This window comes from Alligator mississippiensis, chromosome 1 (assembly GCF_030867095.1).
Source record: "Alligator mississippiensis isolate rAllMis1 chromosome 1, rAllMis1, whole genome shotgun sequence".
NCBI classification, from domain to species: Eukaryota; Metazoa; Chordata; order Crocodylia; family Alligatoridae; genus Alligator; species Alligator mississippiensis.
In genome coordinates this window covers 51,708,025-51,732,720 of record NC_081824.1, presented here as the reverse complement: position 1 = coordinate 51,732,720, position 24,696 = coordinate 51,708,025, and the positions used below count along the sequence as shown (strand labels likewise).

Genomic DNA, 24,696 nt, shown 5'->3' with positions numbered 1-24,696 from the left:
GCAGCAAGGAATCTCCCACAGCAATCACTCTTTGTTGCTTCCTTGGTGGGGGCAGCTGATGCACATCCGGGCTTTGGGCCTGATGTAACCAATTTCCATGCGCCGTTGGTTGGGGCATCTTGCTTAAACCTGCTCTTCTGCCTGGTCTCTGTGGCATCCTTCTCCAGGTATAGGGCCTGACAATAAGTGTCGATATTCACCTCATGTTCCCTGATGGCTTGCAGTCTGCTCACCTCCTCCTGGAGCTGTGCATCTCTGCTGGGGGGCAACTCGGGGCTGAGAATGCCCGCTGGTGGCTCCTCCGCACACCCTCCTGCACAAACTCCCACATTAACTCGCACCAGGCCCAGAATATGTCTGTTTGCATGGCTCCCTGGGCTGGGCTAAGTGAGAGCTGGGAGGGAGGGGGACCTGACTTGGCTCTGCTCAGCTGCCCCCACTACCTACTGCCACCCACCACAGGCCTCACTTACCTCCAGGCTCTGTGCTGGGGGTTAGGTAGGGGTCCACCAGAGGGATCTACTAGGGCTCTTCATTCTTAGGGGAGCAACGGGCTTGCACCTGTGCATCTCCCACCAAGAGCTGATCCCAATTTTTGCATTACAAAGTTAATAAAGGATCTGATTAAGGAAAAGGGAAAATTATAAACAGGGATCTGGATTTTCCATTTGCCAAGGAAAACTGCAGATTTTTCACCTTTAAGGAAGGAAAACACAGATTTCCCCTTTTAAGGAGAAAAATGCAGGAAATGGCAGGTTTCCAGATGGCAAGGTGTGAGGGGCACTAGCAGAGCCAGGGGGCTGTGAGTCAAGAGTCAGGGGCACTGGCAGAGCTGGGGGGGGGGGGGGGGGGGGGGGGGGGCTGTGAGTTGGGAGTGAGGAGCAACAGCATGGACAAGGCGCTGGCATACCAGGGCTCCTCAGTTCACAAAGCAGGAGGGTGGACAGCCACAGCCGGACCCACATTCTGGTAAATGAGTGGGGCAGAGGGAGCTCTGATTTTCTATGATCAAACAAAATCAAACTCCAAAATATATAAGTACTTAGAATTTATTTTATTATAATGACTGAGGCACTGGTAAGCTTCCAGATTGCTTTAAAATTATAAATACATCAATAAAACATTGTGTTCAACTGATACCTATATATACTGATGTTTCACTTTAATCATGGAAAAATGCAGATTTTGGGTGTTTCAGTCAGAAAATTTATGATTTTTAAACAGAGAAAACCAAGATCCCCGATTAGAACAGGGAGAATGTACCATTCTGAACAACCTAGAGTGCTACAAACCACAGAGTATAAGATCCTAAGTCAGCATACATAAAAATAGTTCTTATAAAATTATCTCTACACATTTATGGCACTATATAATTAAACAACATATTTTTTAATCATAAACCTATAAATATTTGGATTAGGCTTTATGAAAGCAAATTACAGCAAGTTGTAAATGTATTTAATGACCACGTCTGGTATAGTAAAGGCTTCCCTCTGTACAGTTTTATATAAGAAACTTTTTTTTAAATCTCTGCCAGTCTGCGAGAAATCCTGATTTCAAATGATCAACTCCCAAAGGAAAAGCAATATTTTGTAGGTTTTCAACAAAGATGGAGGATTGAATATTCCTTGATTTGTCTGAATTTCAGTAACTGATGACATACTGGCATCAATTTGTGCTTCTGTTAAGGGTCAGACGTCTATTTACTTTATGGCAGGAACATGGCAGTAGCTTGAAGCTGCCTGCACCATCCAGCCACCCCAGGAAGCTACTTCCTGAATTCTTATGCAAGATTGGGCCCCTCAAGCCCCAGAAGCACATACCCAGCTTTCCCCACTTACAGAGATGCACCCCTGGCATCTCTGGGGCACACCTCAATAAGCAGGAAAAGTTGGGGTTTCCCTGCTTACCAAGACACATCCTCAGGATCTCCAGGCGATAGGTTTCACCCAATGCAGATCAGCTGTGCTGAGATGCATCTTGGCACAGGTGATCCACTTCATTTGGCAAAATATATTTCTACCCCAAGAGTTGTAGGTAAGCCTACATGCCTAAAATGTGCTTACACAATGTAAAATCCACTAGGATTTTGATCCTGGCTTTAGATAACTTTGCCCATCACTCCCTCCCCTTTGGCCAAAAAAAAAAAACCTAAGAAACTAATAGCTTTGACCTTCACAAGTAAATGACCGTAGCACAATTTATATTGAGTCCTTAATGCATATGAAAAACACAAGAAGGTAAATCCGTGTACTCCATAATCTTCAAGAGGAATATGGGAGGTATTCTCAGACACCGTATCTGCATGAAAAACCATGAAATGAGGAGTTTCACCATGGCTGCCCAAATATTCTCTAACTTCACTGCTGAACTACTAGTGGCAAGAGGAAACATCCTCTTCACTGACAGATACAGTAAACAGCATGATGCTGTTGGTTCAAAGGAGGACCCAAAAGGAGTCAAAAGGGCTAAACTGGACCTCCTAGTGGAAAATGGACCAGCCTTAGAAGCTGAATGAAATAAGGAAGACAACGGATAAGGCAAGGTGATCTTGTGAGGAGAGGGGTCCTAAGACACAGCCTAGTGGGACAGCCTTTAGGGCTCAGAAGCTGAACAGACTGGAAAGGGAACAGCTGAGTAGCTTTGGGGTGTTCATACCTGTGCAGACTGAACTGGGGATAGAGGGACTGTTTAACTCTTTGGAGGGAGGCAAAAAAACTGAGTGGTCTTAGACTCAATAAATGCCTTTATTCAAAAGAAGCAGTCTGTTTTGCTGCTTGGAGCTGTAGGTTGCATTTGTTCTCCTCAGCAAGAGATAAAGTCCATGTCTCAGGAGCTGAAGTTTGATCAGCTGAGCTTGATTCAGGGCCACGGAGGGTTGGGGACCAACAGGCCAGGATCTCAGAGTGTTTAAGAGCCAGCCCCTTTCCCCCACTGTAGAAGCTATGTTTGGGCTGGCATCAAGGGCACTCTCCAAGACTAGACAAGGCCACAGTGGACCTGAGCAAGAACCCCACTGGAGACATTCTGTGACATGAGGTCATTTGCAGGATCAGTTTTAGGTGTACAGCAAATCCCCACCCCACTTGAGATTTGGGTCTGCTCAGGGGTATCCTGATATTTGTGGTAAAAATCTTACTCTTAAGACCCTAGATTGTTCCAAGGGTAGTATTTGCTATGGTATTCAGAGTTTTAGTAACATAACTGAAGAAAAATGAAATTTCAGTACACTTCTTCCTGGACATCTGTTTTGAATGCCTTGAGTTGTAGAAAATTCTTACGAAGAAAGTAACTGCAGTGCTGGTAGACACCGAGTAAATCTGGATAAAGTAACAAACTTTATATCCACAAAATCACTGTTCTGTGGTGATATGGAATGGGCCAGATAGTTTCCAAAAGAAAATTTGGAAAGAAAGTTTTAATCATTTCAGCGGTAGGGACCTCTTCATTAGGAATTTGCTGAATTGCCACTACTCTTCCCCAGACATCTTAGAACCTCTTGATATCATCCAGTTGTTGATGAAAATCATTACCTTGTCTGAAGACAAATTAGGATAGGTCCTCCCCAGGTTTCAAGGTGGGAGCAAAGTTTCAGCCAAATGTTCATATTCTGGGAACAAACTGGTAAAATCATTCTAGGTACAGAAACCACTGGTCACAAAATTATGGGGATTGGAGGGCCAGTTAAAAAAGTTCTCTCTCCCTTAAGGGGTCTGTAAGTCCTAATACAGCCATGTTGGCATCAGTGATTAGGACCCTTGTATAGTCAGCACTGAAAATCATAACCTGTGACAGGTGATGACCATCCTAGTACCTAGGTAAAGATGATCCTCTTAACACCAGATAGCAAACTGAAGAAAGGTGGAGGGAATACTTTGAGAGAGTCTTCTAAATCCTCCACACCATAGCTATCATCCAGCACTAACAAAGTACATCAGAAGGCTTACTGGTACTTCAGGATGGTCAATGGCATACAAGTGTAGAGTTGCTATTGTTCTCTGGGTTTCTGTTGGTATCAGAAGATGGTGGCATCATACTGGTAGAGTGAAGGGGACATCAATAGAATCGAGCTCTGGGATGAAACAAAAGCTTGAGATGCCATAGGCATTAATGCTGCCTTAATAGCCTGCCTTAGTGAAAGCCCCAAGGGTCTCTATTTAACAACCACAGGGCCCTCTGGGTTGTTAATTCTCCTCAAAACCTCAGGGGAGCTTCGTGAAATATTATCTCTGTAGACTGGTGGATTTAAGGATTCAGTTGGTCAGATATTAGCTTACAGCCCAGCCCCATCTGACACTATCAGAATGCAGACACAAAAAAATTGAATTAAGAAAGTGTATTAATAAACAACATTAACCAATATAAATGTACAAACAAACAGAAAACATAGACAGGGATGTATTACAAACAGGAGAACAGATTACAAACGCTGCGGATACTAAGGTCAATAGACAGCACCAACCTGTTAGAATGGACTAACTTATTCACTATATTGAGAATTTCTACTTTTTCCCCCTCATGGGCACTCAGAACCTCAGGCACAGGGTGGGTAATACCTTACAAAATTCAAATAAATGTTGAGGTAGAGGAACACTAGCTTCAGGGAGCTGAAACAGTTGATGTATCTGAACAACAGATACAGCAACTGTCTATTATTTTGCCCGCTCACAGGAGGGACACTGTTTGAAATCAGGAGGTTATGAGGAGGCTTTTCTGGATACAGAAGGAGACTTGACAGAATTAAGAGGTTAGCAAGAGGCATCAAAGCTACGATTTACTAAAACTAAGCACTCTGATTTACCAAGACAATGAGCTAGAATGCTGAGAGGTAAAGCAAAGGGTTTTTGAGGGGCTGAAATTAAATGGTGAGCAGCTTCATCTCAAGTCACGAATGGGTGAATTAAACTGAGGTCTGACTACCAGACTATTTACACCTCCAGCGTAAAGCATAAAGAATCTTAGGGCGCATGTTTTTGGATGCATCATTGTGGTTAGAAATCTCAGAAGCAAGGTGAGGCATGTGCAAATTACTCAAAAGGAAAAATCATTTTACTCTTCCATTTGTACCACTGACCTTCAAGTGCACATGAGAATGTCACTTCACCTGTCTCTACTTCTCTTTCCCAATCTATTAAATGATAATGATTATATTTACCTTTGCTTGTAGAAGCCCTAAGATCCATGCATAAAAAATGTTAACATTAAAAACAACACTTCCAAAAATGGTGGTTAAAGTAGCTTCTAATATAGCACCTTAGCAAAGCCCACTCCTACTTACCTGAACCTTAGTGAACCCCCCTGGACTTACCTGATCTAAGGCTGAACTGCAGGCATTGCTCCTTCATGCAAATACATAGGAGCAATCTCTGATGAAGCACATCAATACATACTAAAGAAGTGCTAACTCAATTGCTTCTAATTAATCATCACAGCAATCAGCTGTGAGAAAATTTAAAAGTAGCATTTAAGATATGAAGCCTATAAAAAGGAAAAAAGCTGAAGGAGGAAATTTTTCATGCTGAAACACGCTTAAAATGAACAATGTTGAAGGGTTTAATTCCTAGATTAGCAAAAGTAAAAAGTTGTGTAGAAGTGGACCAGTTTGGGACTGTCCACAACTGGCTAAGAATATTCATGTAAGGACATAATTTTTTATTCATTACTACATACTATTTCTATTTAATCTGTACTGATTATTTCTACAGCTATAACCAAGGAAGGCTACTCTCAGTGGGGCTTTCAAAATTTACTACTTATTCAGCTATCTATGAACAACAGAATAGCACATACTACAAATAAAATATTGCCTGCTGATTAACAACTTTAAAATAGGTTTTAGTCAACTTCAGTACTTATTTTTTTAATTTCTTTGCTGGACTAGCTCAATGAAAACAGTGATCCCTTTGGCTTCTTCCAAACACAGGAATGCTTATACCTTTATACACTTACCTACCCAGCCAGACCAACTATAGCATGCTATTTCTCCAGTGTCGAAATGTTTTTCTTTCTTCATCTACTACTTACACATAAATCAGGCTTCCAAGCAATACTTTTAATGCTTCCTTTGAAAAATATACTGAAGCATTTAGCGTTTTCCAAGACAATTCAATAGTCTGTACTTAATAGGTACTTCAGTAGTATGAAACACTACTGAAACAAATGTGTCATATTGTCAGCACTGGAGTATAAAAACAATAATGGGCTTATAAACTTATTCAGGGGGGGAAAGGTATGATTCCACTTAGCAGCTGGGTGAAATCAGCCTTGTCAGCAAAAATGCTAAAGCAGAAAAGCCAGGATCCTGACTTAATTCTTTTACATGAAGAGATATTTCCCATAAACTCTGTTAAGATGTACATGGTATTACTACACAGATACAAAATAAAACTGAAAGGCAGAGCCTGATGCTTTGTTACTGAGAACTCCACACAGAATACCCTTACCTGACTAATCCCAGTGGAAGAGATCTTGTAGGACTGGAGCTTCTGCTTCAGCAGCTCAGGATCACTGTGGCGGAATGGGCATCCTGACAGCAAAACACAAGCAAGCTCACAAACAAGGCTCTTTACCCTGGAGTTAGCACAATAATACACTCAAGAGACAGACTAAGCTGCTCTTAATTGTTTAAACAGTTTATTAATAAAAAAGTTAATTGCCCATGTGTGAGATGCTTTACTCTTTTTCTAAATGACTACTTCACAGTATGGTTTATCAGGACACTACAGGCTGAAGAGTTACATAAAGCCTCACAACATAAGCAGGCCAAGATTCTCATTCATTGAGTGGAAAACAACTTTAATTAGATCCCTTCCTAACAAGCATAGGCAGTCAAAACAGCTTTACTACTGTGTCATGTAAGACTAGTGTCAAATACAAAAAACCTATGCTTAAGAAGCAACAGGACACACAACCAACAGTCAAGAAAATGAAAGTAAAAGGATTGTCTTTTTATTAAAGAGTATGACAGGATTTATTCATTATTGAAAAATATTATTTTCATGAATTCCACCACTAAAAATGAACAAAACCAAACAGATGACTGAGCCTATGGAGAGATTGTTTGAAACACTCTGAAGACTGTTATTATACTTTAAACAGCAAATTTATAGACATACACGGATAAAGAAGCGCCTCAAAAATGGTCAAAATGTTTAAAAAATGAACCTAAAAATGGAGACTGTTTAGAGCACTTCCTTCTGAAGTGTTACCTAAAACTTCTGTATACTCCAAACATCTCTATGCTTGTTCCTCCAACATCCCGCAGTGCCCTGTTCCAGGGTCTGATGCCTGGCACTTCCCTCAGGGTCCACATAGCCCCAGCTGGGTCAGCACAAAGCCCCAAGCTGATGGGGTGTACACGGGGAGCCAAGACAGATGCATTCCTCAGTGTCTGCACAGCCCCGGCTCAGCCAGCAAGCAGCCCAGAGCTGGAGTGTGTGTGTGTGTGTGTGTGTGGGGGGGGGGGGGGGGGGGGGGGGGGGGAGAAGGTTAACAGAGACCCTGAGGGAAGCATCTGTGTTGGCTTCCCCCATGCTCCTCTTCATCCCCTGCCCACCCCAGCCAGCTCTGAGCTGGCTGAGCTCAGGCTACAGAGATTCTGAGGGAAGGCTCTTTGTTGGCTCCCCACCATGCCCCATCCCACCAGCATACTGGCCAAGCCAGGGCTGTGCAGACCCGATGGCTATGTTGGGACCCCATGCCCTCCTTCCCCCTCCCCCCACCCTCTCGCACCAGGAGCCGCAGTTGGGCAGAGGAGCTATGTGCCTGGCTCTGTGACAGCCCAGGGGTGGGGCCAGCTAGGTGCTGGGCTGAAGCAGCAGAGCATGAGCCATGTTAGTGGGCCACCCTGCAAAGAGGGGTGCAGCAGGGTGGAAAACATCCTGGGGAACTGCAAGGTAACTTGAGTCAGGAGGGGATCTGGGACAGAAGTTCGATAGATCGGTTTAACCTAAACCAGTTAAGTCTGATACTACATCCATTCAGGTTTATCTTAAACCAGGTTTGGCTGTTTTAAAATCAGTTTACGTGTGCTGAACTTCTATTCTGTTACAGGTTTAAACCTGTTTCTGATCACTTACACTGGCTTATGTGTAATGTTTGTCCCCAGCCATAAAGTCTTTCCTTTATGGGACCATGTTATATGCAGTCATTTGGTGTCAAACAGTATCTGGAAGAACAGTCCTGGCTATTCTGCTAGCAGTACTTGAGCCAATATAAAACTAGCTTGAGTACATGTACAAGAGCTGCAGCAGGAGTCTCATGCATCTATATCTAGCCTTGTGTCACGTACACTAATATGTAAAATTAAAATTTCTCAATCATTCTCAATAGGGAAAAAGAGCACTTCATGTCTCAAAGCTTGTTCAACATCTTTCCCAACTAAACAGTTTGATCAATAAAATATAAAACAAAACCCCTTATCTCTCATCAGCTGTTCTTACTTTATGATCGTGAGATTAAAAATCTAATACTGTTACTCAGTGATTTGTCCTTTGAAAACTGAATGGAGTCAATATCACTGGAGTAGGTTTGACAGTTTGTGAGCAAAGATGAGTAACTCTAGTGTATTTTCTGAAACAAAACAAAGCAAAGCAAAGTAGAAAGGAGTATAGCCACGAAGTAAAAAACAGTGAAGAGTTTGGCAGAGCAAAGATTGAAAAATTCTTGAATTAATTTTTCTTGCTTGACGTACTTCATTAATAAGACAAATCACCAGAAGAGTAATAGAGCACTAACTTGACAGCAATGATTGGCATATGCTACAAACTAGTTTCTAGCAATTTAGCCATCCAATCAGTTCTCTCCCACAAGTGCTGAACCTCCACATATTCTGAATCTTCTGTTTTTAAGTACTCACCATGATAATCCCCTTGACTTGGTGGATTGGATAGAATAATCTTCATGCAGCTAAATGGTGTATAATCAGTCCTCTTGCCTTCTTTTCCATAGTTATGGCGGATGCTGTAGGCATATCCTTTGTCAAACTGAATGGTAAAAACATTAAAAAGCAGAATATTTGCACGGGAGCTGCACATTGTGTCAACGATTCCATCAACTCTGCCGGATTATATAGTGTCCTATAAAAACAAGCCTAGGAAACCCATTCAAATGACAATAACAAGACCATGTTACTGTTTCTGGGCAATACATACTGAGTAGGTTACATTAGATTTTTAAAAGGCAATGATTTTTTTTTAAATACTATATTTATAAAGAAGATGATTGACATTTTGAACCATGTGATGCATGGGAATATAGCAGATAGACTCATTGAATCTTTAGTTTTCACATGCTGGACAGTTTACTTCAGTTTACTGCCCTTCTACCATCATATTTTTTTTGCCCTAAAGATTATGATCAAATCCAATCTCAACCTTCTTTGTGATAAATTAAAATGGACTGAGGTTCTTAGTCCCTCTTGGAAGATCTCTCTTGTAGCTCTTTTCGGAATTCTTACCAATTCATTTATTTATTTATTTTTTAAATGAATGGATACAGTATTCTAATATTGGCACTCCTCTACTTGATATTCCCCTGCATGTTTGAGAACAGCAATTTCTTTCTTAGCAAATTGCAACAACTGTAAACTTAAGATCAGCTGGTCCTTCTCTGATTCACTTTATAAAAGAGTTTTGCTCCAATCCTTAGTTTCTTGCATTTTCCCAGGCTCAAACTTACGTTGCTCAGGTGAGCCCAGCTCTTCACAAAAACCTGATTGTTTTATAGAATTGACCTACATGGAACCAGAATAACTTAACTGGCCCCACTGATGACACATAGCCCCTTCATCTATTTTTTTTAAATTCTGGAAGCACAGCATGAGACAGGAGTCCTACCCCTCTTCGAAGCCTGGTCAGGTTGAGCTGCTGCTGACTACTCCTACTCCTCAGGGCCCCTCTACATGTGCAGGTAAAAGCACAATGGGATCTAATGTGCAATCCACACAATCGCACTTCCTGCCATGCCACATGTGCATGACAGGAGGCATGACTGTTGGAGTCTACATTATATCTAGGGCCTGATTTAAATCGCAGGCCCAACTGACAGCATGGTGGGTCCTTTCATCTTGGAGTTCCCCCTGTGCATCCACCTGCTGCTGATTGGTGGATAGGTGCATTGGCCCCACTGCTTCCTGGTGGCTGGGAGGCGAAAACTGCATTTTAAATACGCTGCGGTTTTTGTTTCACATTGCTTGCTGTTGACTGGACAGGAAGCAAAAGTTGCAGCATATGTAAAACTGTGCCCTCCACCTGAAATAATTACCCATCCCTGGTCAAGACCCTGCATCCACAGTTCCAGGGCTGAGAGTCCCCTCAGCTGATGGACTCCCAACCTCAGAGGCAGGCCCTGCTACAAGTGCAAATTAATGCTGGATAGCAACCAACTATATAGTTATTACACATTTTCCAGCAATAACTTTATAGCTGGCTGGACCTTTTTATAGCATGGCAGTTAATCTGTCCTTGCAGCTGGTCTAATTTAATTGCACAATTAACATGGTAATTGTATGATACACATAATATGTAGAGGGGTCCTCAAGCACAACGAACATAATGGACCATCCTATCTAAACTAGATAACAGCCATGTTCTGCTGCTGTCTAATACAACAATTTGATTAGTAGCTGCAATGCAAAAGGTTTACGGCTGAAATATGATTCATAATGATGTAGCTGTCTATTTTCAGCTGCCTGTAACAGCTGAACATTTTAACATTTTTTCAAAAAAAAATAGGTAGTTGGTTGCTCCTGTTGCCTTAATCATCTTCCCTTAGGGAGTAGATAAAGATAAGCCTTTAATTACATAACCATGTGCTAGTTTTGTGGGTTTTTTTATTTTCCCAAGGAACCATGCATCATTCTATGCATAGGATTTCACTTTCTTGAAATAGGTATTTGAATGAGCAGCAATACTCTAATGGGCTCTTGCAAGTGAGAAGTGAATCTTTAATGCTTCACACTGCATTGCTTAGTTTGACAGAAAATTAATATCCCCTTAACAGCTTTGTATAGTAAAAATCTTGAGCTATACTTTTCACATCACTTCCTTTAATGCCCAAAGAAATTACTTTTATTACCAGACTCATTATTTTAGATTGAGAAGCAGGTCTTGCAGTAAATAGAAACAACAGATGTGCCATACTAAAATGGCCTTGGGACAGGCTAGCTAGATGCAGCTCTGTTTTCTTGAATCCTCCTTGTGACTATCTAAAGCCATCTGTTGTCTTCATCTTCATTTGGAGTATGGACAGACATAACAATCGCACTTCTATCAAATTACAAAAAGTTGTAACTTTCAAGTCAGTCCAAGGCTGCTGTGACCATTGGGACATCTTAGATGCTGTAACAACCCTCCTCCAATCTGTGTTTGGCTGGCTTTGTACACTCTGTCAGTTGAAGCCCCATTCAGTCCTCAATACTGGTTTCCCAATTTTTCTTGGATCTACTTCCTTTTCTCTTCCCCCACTGCTGCACTCTGCATTATGGTGTTGGCAAGGATGTCTGGCCTCCTCCTGATGTGTCCAAACCACTGCAGCTTCCTTCATCGCACAACATCCAACAACAGTTCGTAGGTTCCAATTTCCTGACTGATTTGCTGCTTGACAGACTTGCAACTTTAACCCCACTTTATTTAGGGTTAAAGTTAAGGCAACTTGGCTGACTTGTATTGCATGCAGGAACATGCAAATGTAAAAGATGCATCAGAATAGCTGATGTGTACTAGCCAGCAGCAACTCCCCTTTCTCCTTTACAGTTGTGCTTATGAAGAGCCTTAGATATCATATTTACCTGAATACAAAACAAGGTCCGTCCCCCATCCCCACCAATTAACATGGGGAAAAAAGCCCCTTGTCTTACTATCACATACAAGGACATCTCACTAAATAAGTTATCTAACATTAAACTGCTGCTAAAAGCAGCATGTGCTCAGCAATGGAAACCAACTATGAAGATGATTAAATGCAACCAACATTGAACATGACAATAAAACACATGGCCCACACTGAGCAAACATGCTGATGGGAACCTACAACAAGAATGGGTTAGTGTAGCCCATCTGAATAAGATATATGTTACTGCCCATTAAGCACAGTCCCCCTCACCACTGACACTTAAAAGTCATGGGGAGCCATGACATTGATTATTGTTCACCCAGAATCCCTCCATCATCTCCTCTCTCAGTCTGGCACATATGATTAGTGTGGCCCCACCCTCCATGAGGTGAAGCTGGACCAGGTTGCTCTGTGCCTCAGCTGCATATAAATTTTTGGAGCATCCCAGGATTTCTGACAAGAACACCCAGTTCCAGTCATAAGTGGGAACTAATTAGTACATGGATCCTTTGTGGGGGGGAGGGGAGAAACACGTTCTGGAGTACATACAGTGCAGAGCTATGGGGTCACCATGGCTTGAAATGCTGATGACTCTTGTGGGGCTCGAGCCTAATGAACTATATGGTAAACCACAAGCTTTTGGCTTCAGACTAAAATCATGCATCGTTTGTACTACATCTAAGTAGGTGTCTAACTGCTGCTCAAAAGTATGTTTATGGAATACCTGTACTAAAACTTACAGCAGTTTTATAAAAAGTTAACATACATCCAATCTGGATAAATTAAGTGCATGGGTACTATATGCAAATTGCTATTGACAAGTTTAATTTCAAGGTTATTGTTTTCAAATTTGTTCCTCACTTCCATGTCCTCAGGGAGAGCAGGGTCTGACAGTAAGGAGAGGGGGAAGGGAAAAAAAATTGGAGCAAAGGGCTACCTGCCCCCCCACCCCCGATTTTTTTCCCTGCCGTAGCAGTGGAAAGGGGACAAATTTAAGGCAAACCTCTATTAATCAGATTTTATACCTGGAAAGTTATAACAAATTTGTAAATTTTCCATATACAGAATCTAATTATTGGGGGGTCATCTTCTATTCAAGTAAATATAGTAGTACGCTCTCTGAGGCAGGATTTGTCTCTTTAGTTCCATTTGTACAGTTGTAATACAACAGGATCCTGGTTCATGATTTGGAATTCCTAGACATTATGACAGTAAAAGTAATACACAGTACATGCAAATCTGGAATTGTAAGGTAAACTGAAAATATCTTATATAATCTAACAACTCCTGCAGCTCCAGAGTTGATGCCATCATGCGGGTTTTGGCTTCTACAACCACAATCCGCACTTCCATGACAGAGGCATCCTAGGACGAGATGGTCTTCATCTCTCTTCTAAAGGCAAGAGTCTGTTCACTTACAGGTTGGCTGATCTCCTCCGAAGGGCTTTAAACTATGTTCATCAGAGGACAGGGAAGCAGAGGATGAGGAGAACCTAGGATCAGCGAACCACAAGCAATGCACTGGATCAGCCCAGGTAAGCACTAGGGTAAGCACTAAGGGGCCTGATAGACATCAAGACAGGGGGTAACAAGGCCACCCCTCTGGGGGCTTAAATGTCTCTACACTAATGCTAGGAGCATGGGGAACAAGCAAGAGGAACTTGCACTCCTGCTTGCAAGCAACAACTTCAACCTGGTTGGACTAACTGAAATCTGGTGGGACCATACTCATGATTGGGCAGGAGACATTAAAGGTTACAGGTTGTACAGATGGGATAGAGTGGGGAAAAAAGCAGGCGGGTATTGCTCTATGTTAAGGAACAATATACATCCTCTATAATCAAGATGGGATCGGAAGAGGGCCAAACCAAGGTACTGTGGGTCAGGATACAAGGGGGTCAGGGAGTAAGGGACTTGGTAGTGGGGATCTACTACAGACCACCACACCAGGAGGTGGAGCTAGACCTGGAATTCTCCAGACAGCTCTCAGAGGCCATATGGTCAAGAGATATGGTTGTCATGGGTGACCTAAACTACCCTGACATGTGACGGAAGGAGCAGTCAGCCAAATCTAACCCCTCATGTAGGTTTTTACCCTGCATACAGGACCTCCACCTAATGCAGGAGGTACATAATCCAACTAGGAGAAATGCCTTGCTGGACCTGATGTTAGCTACAGGGGAAGCCCTGGCAGGGAATCTGCAGGTATAAGGTAACCTAGGGGATAGTGACCATCGATTGATTGAATTCACAATCTGGCAAAGGAAGGGTAAACTAAGCAGCAGGGCTGAAGTGCTAGACTTCAGAAAGGTTGACTTCAGTGTGCTCAGGAGATTAGTAGTGAGGCATTAAAGCTCAAGAGCATTGGTGAAATGGAGGTCCAGGAAGGGTGGTTGTTCCTCAAGGGAGAAATCCTATGGGTGCAGAAGGAGACAATCCTGTTGTGCATAAAAGGAGGCAAAGGGGCCAAGAAGCCCTCTTGGCTGGACAGGGAAGTCCAGGAAAGCCTAAGGGCAAAGAAAGAGGGATACAAGCTGTGGAAACAGGGGGTAGTTAGCAACGAGGAGTATACCTCCCTGGCTTGCACTTACAGGGAATCAGTTAGGAAGGCCAAAGCAGGATTAGACCTTAGCCTGGCAACAAAAATTAAGGACAACAAAAGGAAGGCGCAGGATAGCATAGGACCCCTACAGGACAAACTAGGGCAATTGGTGACAGAGAGGGGGGACAAAGCTGAGCTTTCCAATAAGTTCTTTGCATCTGTATTCCTAGACACAGACCAAGCCAAATCGCCCAACTGGATCATAGACAGACACAGAAGGGACGCCAGCCCACCAACTGTTAGTGCAGATTTAGTGAAGGGGCACTTGGAGGGGCTGGATGTGTTCAAATCAGCGGGCCCGGAAGAACTTCATCCAAGGGTGCTGAAGGAATTGGCCAGTGTCATAGCAGAGCTGCTGGCATGGCTGTTCAAGCACTCATGGTGCTCTGGTCAGGTCCCAGACTGGAAATGGGCCAATGTGGTCCCTATTTTCAAGAAGGGGAGGAGGGAGGAACCAGGAAACTATAGGCCAGTTAGTCTCACCTCTAACTTTGGGAAAACTCTGGAAAAAAATCATTAAGAATCACATTTCTGGGAGCCCAGCAGGGGAAATAATGCTGAAAGGAAATCGGCATGAGTTCATTGCAGGTAGATCCTGCCTGACTAACCTTGTTTCTTTTTATGACCAGGTCACAAAATGCTTAGATGCAGGAGTCAAGGTAGGTGTCATCTACCTAGATTTTAAGAAGGCATGCGATACAGTATCTCATTCTATTCTCATAAATAAACTGACAGGCTGGGATGTAGATGATTACACGGTCAGGTGGGTGGCAAGTTGACTTACGGGTTGCACCCAGAGAGTGGTGGTGGTGGATGGGTCAATATTGACCTGGAAAAATGTGGGCAGTGGAGTCCTGCAAGGCTTGGTCTTTGGACCGGTGCTGTTCCATGTCTTCATCAGTGACTTGGACGAGGGCATGGAGAGCACCCTGTCCAAGTTTGCAGATGATACCAAATTATGGGGCAAAGTTAACACACACGAGGGTACGGAATGGATCCAGGCGGATCTGGACAGGTTGGAAAAATAGCCAGAATGAAACAGGATGCAGTTCAACAAAGACAAATGCAAAGTGCTGCACCTGGGCAAAACACCACCAACATACTTACAGGCTAGGGGATGACCGTCTTAGCAGCACAGCAGCAGAAAGGGATCTTGGAGTCATAGTTGACTCCAAGATGAACGTAAGTCGTCAATGTGATGAAGTGATCATGCATTAGCAGATGTATGACAAACAGGTCCAGGGAGGTGATGCTTCCCCTCTATGCAGCAGTGGTCAGGAAGCAATTGGATCACTGCATCCAGTTTTGGGAGCCGCACTTCAAGAGTGATGCAGAGAATCTTGAGGGTTCAGAGGAGGGCCACTCATACGGTCAGAGGCCTGCAGTAAAGGCCCTACAAGGAAAGACCAAGGGACCTAGATCTTCAGCCTTCGCAAGAGAAGGCTCAGAGGTGACCTTGTGGCTGCCTATAAATTTATCAGGGGTGGGGGGGCAGGGAATAGGAGATGCTCAGTTTACTAGGGCACCCCCTGGAGTAACTAAGAACAATGGCCACAAACTGACGGCACGCAGATTTTGGTTGGACTTTAGAAAGAACTTCTTCACAGTAAGGATTGCCAGAATCTGGAATGGGCTTTCAAGGGAGGTGGTGCTCTCCCCTACCTTGGGAGTCTTCAAAAGGAGACTGGACAAGCACCTTTCTACTTTCTTGAGTGCTAAAAAACAGCATTAAGTCATAGGGGGCACATACCTCTTAAGAAACCTTACCATTTTAAATCAGCTAATTTATACCACTGAGCTGTGTTGCAGTTTTGTTCCAGCTTCCAGTGTAGCAACCCATTTAGGGGGGAAGGTGGTGGTTGTTGCACCCCTGCCCAGAGCTCTTTCCTGCCCAGTGCAGGGGGTCAGACTCAATGACCTACTGAGGTCTCTTCCAACCCTAACATCTATGAATCTAAGCACAACCTACCCCGGCAATGGCACATTCAGTCACAAATTCTACACTTCGCCAGTGTGAAGTTGGATAACTTTGCTGAACTTAGCTGACACCAGAATTTTGCCTTTATATGGTGCATCCAGCTATCCAGTCCATTTTGTAAAGCTGTACTTACATCTGCTCCACTTAATTACAGAACGCTCAAAAAATAAATCCTATAATTACCAGTAATAGTTTTGAAAAGTCTAGTTGTAAGGTTATCATGAAAAGCATAAAAAAAAAAACTAATTATTTAAGCAGTAGTAGGGCAGAGTAAATTAAAAATGGAAATCCCAGACTTTTTAAAATAGCAACCAGTGCATAAAATGTTATATATACTAAATGTGACTAGGGCGGTTTCCAAATGTCCATGGGCAATGTATACATGCTCCTACCATCCCTATACATGTACCGTGCCTCGCAGATGTCACACCGTGTGATAATACTCCGACTCAAAGCCGGGCTAAACCAGCCACACAGATCTTTATCATACTGCCCCCTTCGGGGCCATACACACACCACCCTCCTCTCACGACAGCCTCTTGCACTCCACTGGCTCTCACCCTGTCTTTTGTACACTTCCTATCCAGGCCACATTCACACCGCTCTACTCAAAGAGATCCTTGGGCTTTGCTCTCCACCCCTCAGTCAGCCCTGGCGTGGTCTTTTGGGCCTCTCCCATAACCCTCACCCAAACAGAACCGAGTGACTGCTCAACTATGAGCCTACTTCACCCCTGGCCCCTCACCAGACTGCTATACCCCTCTCTCAGGCCACACCTCCACCCCTTACACCAGGGCCTGAGGTCTTCCAACCCGCCAAGTTCAGGTGCTTCTCTCCCTTAAGCATGCCTGACCTTCACTCCACTCTTTCCTAAAGGCCTGGCATCTTACACCCCTTGGACTCAGGTGCTGCTAACTCAGCGTGCCTGGCACTCACTCCAGGGTCCAACACCCCATAGGGCTCAAGTGCAGCTATTCTGCATGCCTGCCCCCACTTAACCCTCCTAGTAACCCACCTGAAGGTGAAGACTGGGTTTAGGTGCCCCAACCTTCCTCCCACTAGGGAGGTGATCAGTCCTAGTATTTAAGTGAGGCTGCGATGCCACCGGCAGTTCCACCAGGCCTCCCGTATCCTGGCAGGGTACAGTTTCAGGTCATGTCCAGGACCAATGAGGCTTCCTCCATCCCCATAGCCTCACCCTTACCTCCAAGTTGTTCCTGGAAGCAGAACTCAGCCGGGAGATGGTTTTTTCCCTGCTGGGTGGTCTCAAACTGTTCTCTACTGTCTCAGAGCTGGACCCTAAAATGGCCACCCTCATCAGACATCTGGAAGCTCCCTGCTCTAGCCCTTAAAGTGACAGACACAAAAAAGGGTATTCTGTCACACCAAAATAGTTAAGAACATTTAAAGTACTTCAAGACACTCATTTTAGTAAAGTTGCTAAAAATTGCTTATATCAATCTAATATATCACTTTTAAAATGTATAGCTCATTTATAGTCCATTTTGTGGCTATGAGACAATTTAATGTAGGCTGATAAATAATGTACCTCTAAATTTGTTTTTATTCAGCAATTCTGGAATTCATCATAAGAAGTTTATTGTGTCTGAACAATCTCTAGTCCAAACTGCAAAACCATCAAGTGGAAATAGCAAGCCATTCTGTCAGGGGGGGCCTGGCTGAATCAACAAATTGGCCAATTTATTTAACCTTAAAAAATAGCTAATTTTGTGCTTGTTTATGAAAGTTTGCAACCACCACCTTCCCCCTAAATGGGTTTCTACACTGGAAGCTGGAACAAATATGCAACAGCTCAGTGGTATAAATTAGCCGATTTAAAATGATACGGTTTCTTAAGAGGTAGCTGCCCCCTATGACTTAATGCTATTTTTTAGCATTCAAGAAAGTAGATATACACTAATGGCAAAATGTGTTAGACTGTGCAAAGTCTTCCTAGGGAAGAAAATGAACACTGATCCCTTATAACATTTAGAACTGAAAAACAAATCAAGGTGAATAAAACTGGTGAGGGAAATGGATTCAATTAGTGTTTCTCAACCCTTTTTACATTCAAGACCTCTTAGTTTTCACTCTATTTCTGACTACAGAGAACTAATACAGAAATGTTTCTGTTGAAAAGAACTAAGGAAGACCACAACAGGTCAGAATGGTTTTGACACTATGAATTCCAATAGGTTTACTTTTTCACTGAAAAGGAGTTCCCTTTTAAACATCCACAAAACCATCTTACTATCCTCCTTCACTTCTCTCCTTAAAGCTCTTCTTTACTCTAAGATAGACAAATGTTAGGCTGGAGCTGTCCAACTTCTGGAAAGCAGAGGACCGCACACCCCACATGCTATACCCCTCTGGGCCACACACCCCATAGATGTCACTCCCTCACCCTCCCCGCCCATCAAAAACCCTCCTCCCAAGCTGTGTGGACAGTCCAACTGCATGGGTAGTACAAGCAAGCCCAGCTCTCCCTCACCACGCAAGCAGCATGAACAGCCTGGTTCCCCTCTGCTTCATAGGTAAAGTAGCCTCTTGGCAAAGACAAATCAGCCCCTCTTTTGGCACATGGGCAACACAGGCAAACCAGCTGCCATCTGGCTGCTCAGGCTGCCCAGCTCCTCCTGCCATGTAGGAAGCACAAGTAGCCTGGCTCTCTCCTCCCTGTGCAGGCAGCATGGTCCCCTCTCTTGGTCCCCCAACCCAGCTCCCCTCTGCATAGTCACTCAGCATACAGTCGTAAGCCCTTCCCTATCCTGCATGCAAACCCAATTACTAGGTGACCATTGTGGCTGCACAGTAGGGACCGCTATTATGCAGAGCCATCCGCCTCTGTGCCAGGCCCAGAAACCTCACTTTGGGAGTATTCAACGGGGTGCCTACCACCAGCTGTCCTGCTTTCTGGAGAACACCCACGCCCTGATAACCACCACCTGGGCACTGGTCTCTGTTCAGGTTCTGTGCAACCTGGGCCTGGCACTCACAGACCCTGCAACCCTTGTGGGTGTTTTGTCCAGTGGTAATATTTCTGGGTGCCTGTTCAGCCCGAAGAATCCCCAGATAACCTCAAGTATGACTGAGGGAACATAAATAGGCAAGCTCTGTGTCCGGGCTGGGAGCAAAATGCTTGCCTCTCACCCCTACAGTGAAACAGCCATGCATGCTGTAACCTAATACCTTTATTGATCAGGGAGAGAGAGAGGGGTAGAACAAGGAAGCCAGAATACACTTTGAGCAAACATAATCAGAGTCTTACACAGTCTTGGACATACTAGCACTTTAAAAATGCATCTGCCTAGACATAAATCCTAACTCCTAGCTAATTTCCACATTTTTACTTGCAGCAATTAATCCAGGCCACAGCCTGGAGGCATTTTGCTTCTGACTTTTCAAAATGCTCGCCAGAGGAAGAGACAGTCTCCCCTCACCCCTCAGGAATTTATCTCACCCAGTCACCTAGGTGATCAGCCTGAACCAAAAAAGAAAGCAAGTTAAAGAGAGAGGGGTGCAGCTAGAATGACCCAAGGTAAGGGCAGACAAAGGGGCGATTTCTTCACAATCATCATCACTTCACTAGGGCTCACAACTGCTAAGCACTACCTGCATACATAGGAAAACATCATTCAAATGGTTTCTAATAAAAAAAGAATAATATGTTGCTTCCTTTCCTCCTAGAGAATAAAATGTTTCATTTGGGAAAACTATGGTCATGAAAAAGCCAATAAAAACTCTTCTTGAAGTAGTTGCAGGTACTTCTCACTTAACATTGTCCTGGTTAACATTGTTTCATTATGTCACTGGTTTATTAGGAAGCATAGTCACTTGAAGTCATGCAATGTTCTGTTATAACACTGTTATAATCTGCAGGGAGCTGGGAGGAAGTGGGAGGAAGGCAGTCAGACAGGGGGTGCCACATGCATGGACATGCATGTGGCCCCAGGCAGCCTGCAGAGCAGCTCCAGGAGATAAGTGGGAGGCGAAGGGAGAGGGAAATTGAGGTCCCTGTAGGGAAGGAGCAGGGCAGGGCTGGGGCTGCTGTCCAGCTGGGTGGGGCTTGGGGCCCAGAGCCACAATGCATGGCTGCAGAGCCCCAGCAGAAAGCAGGACAGGGCTGCAGGTGGCTCACCCAGGGGAGAGCCAGCTCCCCACAGGCACACACTCCCAGGGCAGGGGGGACCCTTGCCCCCAGATCTGTGCATGGAGCAGGCTGCAGAAGCAGTCTTCCACCCTGCTTCCCTCCCCCCAGGGGCCTCTGGGGCCTTCAGACATGACCCGGCACAGCTGGGGACAGTGAGGCCATGCAGGGATCTCCTCATTGCTGTGAGCTCCCGCCCTGCTGCCCTGGCAACACACCTCCTGTGCCTGCTACTGCTTTGAGGGGTACAGCCCACGGCAATGCCCTCAGTGCAGCCCCGCACGCAGAAGACTCATCGCCAGGGCAGCATGGGGTGAGCAGCAGTGAGGAGAATCCCGCATAGCTCTGGTGCTCCCTGCTGCACCGGGTCATGGGAGAGGAAAGCAGGGTGGCAGGGAACAGGCAGCCTATGCAGAGGCTGCTTGCTGCTGTTCCCTGCTGCCCTGCTTCCCTCTCCCACATCCCAGCACAGCAGGGAGCACTAGAGCCGCATGGGGATCTCCTCGCCACTGCTCGCCCCGTGCTGCACCTCCTTCACACAAGGCTATAGTGAGGGTAGAAGCGAAGGGCTGTGACCCTCAAAGCAGTGGCAAACCCAGGAGGTGCACTGCCAGGGCAGCGGTGGGGAGCTTGCAGCAGCGAGGAGATCCCCACATGACCCCACTTTCCCTAGTCACACTGGGTGTGCCTGAAGGGCTCCAGAGGTCCTGGGGCAGGGAAGCAGGGAGGGAGCCCAAGCCCGCAGCCTGCACCTGCCCCATGTACAGATCGGGGTGGGGGGCACAGGTCCCCCCCTGCTCCCCGGGGGAGCACACAGTGGCGGGGAGCCACCCCACCTGAGCCCACAGCGTATACTGTATACGTATATAATGTCTTTTGTCTGGAGAAAACAAATTCCCTGGAACCTAAGCCCCCTATTTACATTAATTCTTATGGGGAAATTGGATTTGCTTAACGTTGTTTCACTTAAAGTAGCATTTTTCAGGAACAATGTTAAGTGAGGAGTAGCTATACTGATGCTCGCTGTAGAGCTGCCAAAAGTCACCATCCCTCTGCGCTAATTCTTTATCCTTCTGTGCCAACATATATAGAAGAATTTTCCCATAATAAATTCCAGGGGACTAGAAAACAACTTGTTTCCAAAGCTCTATGCCTTTCAGCCACAGTTCTGCCACATGTATGCTTCTACTAATTTTTCAATTGGCCTGTTAACAGAAAATAGGCAAGCCAGCAGTACTGACTGAATGCTCACTTAGGAAACATGAAGAAATCTATAATCATGGAAATATCAGGCTGGAAGGAACTCACAGTCATCTAGTGCAACCCCTGCTCCATGCAGGATCATCTGTGTAAACTACAGAACTACAACAATTAATGCTGCCACTATACCACTTTTTCTCCCTGAACTTACAAAATTTCCAGACTCAAGGGAATTCTTTTTTATTGCCTATAATGCGCATCCCAATTTTCCCCAAGTGGTTTTGGACAAAAAAGGTGTGGGTTATCTGTGAGTAAATACGCTAATAGACTACAAACAAACTATGCTAGTTGTAAATTATATACATAAAAAGTGATAAGAACCCTCTGTATACACTCACAACAGTTCTTGTGATCTCCCCTACAGAAAGATAATCAGCTGATAGGTGTTCTGAGAAGAATAACAAATTAGGAAACTGAAACAACTAATTTACAAGTACAGATTTGAAAGGCTGGCTGTTTATAATTTACTTAACTAAACAATAACTAAGAAGAGATATGCAATCCTATACAAATCTGAAGAGCATAAACACAAAGGTGAGGATTATTTAGCAATCTTATAAGGGTACTAACTACTACAGCAAGGGACACGTTAGCAACAACACACATGAAACTCAAAAGTAGTTTATGACATTAAATCTACTTCTCTATGACTAAATCTACTTCTCTATGATACTTATCACACCACCCCATTGTCATTAAGAAATTAGGCAACTGTGGCATTGCCTACACACTCAGATGGGTCGCAAATTGGCTGGAGGGCCGCACCCAGGGAGTGGTGGTGGACAGGTCTTTTTCCACCTGGAGGGACGTCAGCAGTGGGATCCCCCAGGGCTCGGTCCTGGGGCCCGCACTGTTCAACAAAAAGCACACCTTGTTCAAATTCGCGGATAACACTAAGATGTGGGGAGAAGTGGGCATGCTGGAGGAGAGGGACAGATGGCAACTAGATCTAGACGGGCTACAGGTGTGGGAGGATGAGAACAGGATGGGATTCAATATTGACAAGTGCAAGGTACTGCACCTGGGGAGGAAGAACCAGCAGCATACCTACAGGCTGGGGAACTCCATTCTAGTCAGCACAGAGGCAGAAAAGGACCTTGTTGTCACTATTGATTCCAAAATGAATATGGGCTGCCAATGTGGGGATGTGTTCAGGAAGGCTAACTGCACCTTGTCATGCATCCACAGATGCATCATGAGCAGGTCCAAGGAGGTGATCCTCCCCCTCTATGCAACACTGATCAGGCCACAGTTGGAGTACTGTGTCCAGTTCTGGGCACCGCACTACAGAAGGAATGTGGATAGCATCAAGAGGTTCAGAGGAGGGCCACTTGCACGATCAGGGGGCAGCAAGGCGGGCCCTACGAGCAGAGGCTACGGGACCTGAACCTGTTCAGCCTCCATAAGAGAAGGCTGGGGGGTGGGATCTGCTGGCCGTCTACAAACTGGCCAAGGAGGACCAGCAGGCTATGGAAGAGTCCCTGTTCCCCCAAGCCCTACCGGGAGTAACAAGGAATAATGGCCATAAGTTGACCGAGAGTAGATTCAGGCTAGATATTAGGAGGCACTACTTCACAGTCAGGGCGGCTAGGATCTGGAACCAACTTCCAAGGGAAGTGGTGCTTGCTCCTAGCCTGGGGGTTTCAAAAGGAGGCTAGATAATCACCTAGCTGCGGTCGTTTGACCCCAGCATTCTTTCCTGCCCATGGCTGGGGTTGGACTTGATGATCTACTTAGGTCCCTTCCGACCCTACCAACTATGAAACAGCTTTCCATCCTTTGGAAGAACTCTGCTCCAAGGTATTTCTCCTTCCTTCTGAACCTGCCCCTCCTTTTGATCTGCCCTATCCATGCTTCCAACATCAGCTACTATTACCAGATTTTTGCACAACCAGAACATGGTCTCCACCTTTCAAATTAAATATTTTAATTCTTTTACCCTAAGAAACTAGCTTAAAGGATGACTAAAGTAACTACAAACAAAACAAAAAATAGACAAAGTAAAAAAAGCTCTATTGAATGGATTCTTGTGAACTGCACTGGAGGTTGCAGTCACCTCTCTTTGTCTGTCTGAAAGATAAAATAATAAAAACATGGATCCAAGGTTCCCTCTAAGGTGCATGCGTGCATGGCCGCACACAACTAAAAGTGTGGCCACGCACAGCCTTTTTAAGGCCGCACACCAGGAGAGGCTGGGGCGGAGGGCTGGCACAGGATCCACTGGCTCCAGGGAAATGCTCCATTCTGCCGCATCAGAGCCGGGGAGTGAAGCACTTCCCTGAAGCTAGAGGAGCCCGCACCAGCCCCCAGCCCCAGCCTCTGTCCCTGCCTTGCCTCACCTCAGGGAAGAGCCGCTGCCTGCCCCGAGTGAGGCTCTGCCGGCTCCGGGACACTGCTCCGCTTTCCCGCATCACCTCGGGGAGCAAGGAGGAACATGGCTTCAGGGGTGGGGAGAGGAGCAGTGTCCCAGAGCCGGCAGAGCTTCACTCGGGGCAGGCAGCAGCTCCTCACCGAGGTGAGGCAAGGCAGGGATAGAGGCTGGGGCAGGGGGCTGACGCAGGCTCTGCCGGCTCCAGGGAAGTGCTCCACTCCCTGCCCCTGATGCAGGGGAGCGGAGCACTTCCCTGGAGCCAAGGAGCCCGTGCCAGGCTCCAGCTCCAGCCCCTGGTCCCCGGCCCCAGCTTCTAGCCCCTGGCCCCAGCCTCCAGCCCCTGCCCCCAGCCCCTGGCCCCCAGCCTCTAGCCACTGGACCCCGGCCCCAGCCTCCTGGTCCCAAGCCCCTGGCTTCTGGCCCCAGCCTCCAACCCCAGCCTCCGGCCCCTGGCCCCAGCCCTCTTCAGTAAGTGCCCCATGCCAGACCAAGGTGGCACGCTCATG

General features: G+C 45.3%; 1 protein-coding gene across 2 annotated transcripts in view; it reads right to left on the bottom strand.

Annotated features, from left to right (window-relative positions):
* Positions 1-24,696, bottom strand: part of PRIM2 (DNA primase subunit 2) — a 250,604-nt gene that overhangs the window by 50,627 nt on the left and 175,281 nt on the right. For both annotated transcript variants that reach the window (XM_014594466.3, XM_059730696.1), the window contains 2 exons: positions 8,858-8,984; positions 6,444-6,526 (listed from right to left, as the gene is read on the bottom strand). In XM_014594466.3, the coding sequence (XP_014449952.1) occupies positions 6,444-6,526; positions 8,858-8,984 (210 nt within the window). The remainder of the gene's footprint in view (positions 1-6,443; positions 6,527-8,857; positions 8,985-24,696) is intronic.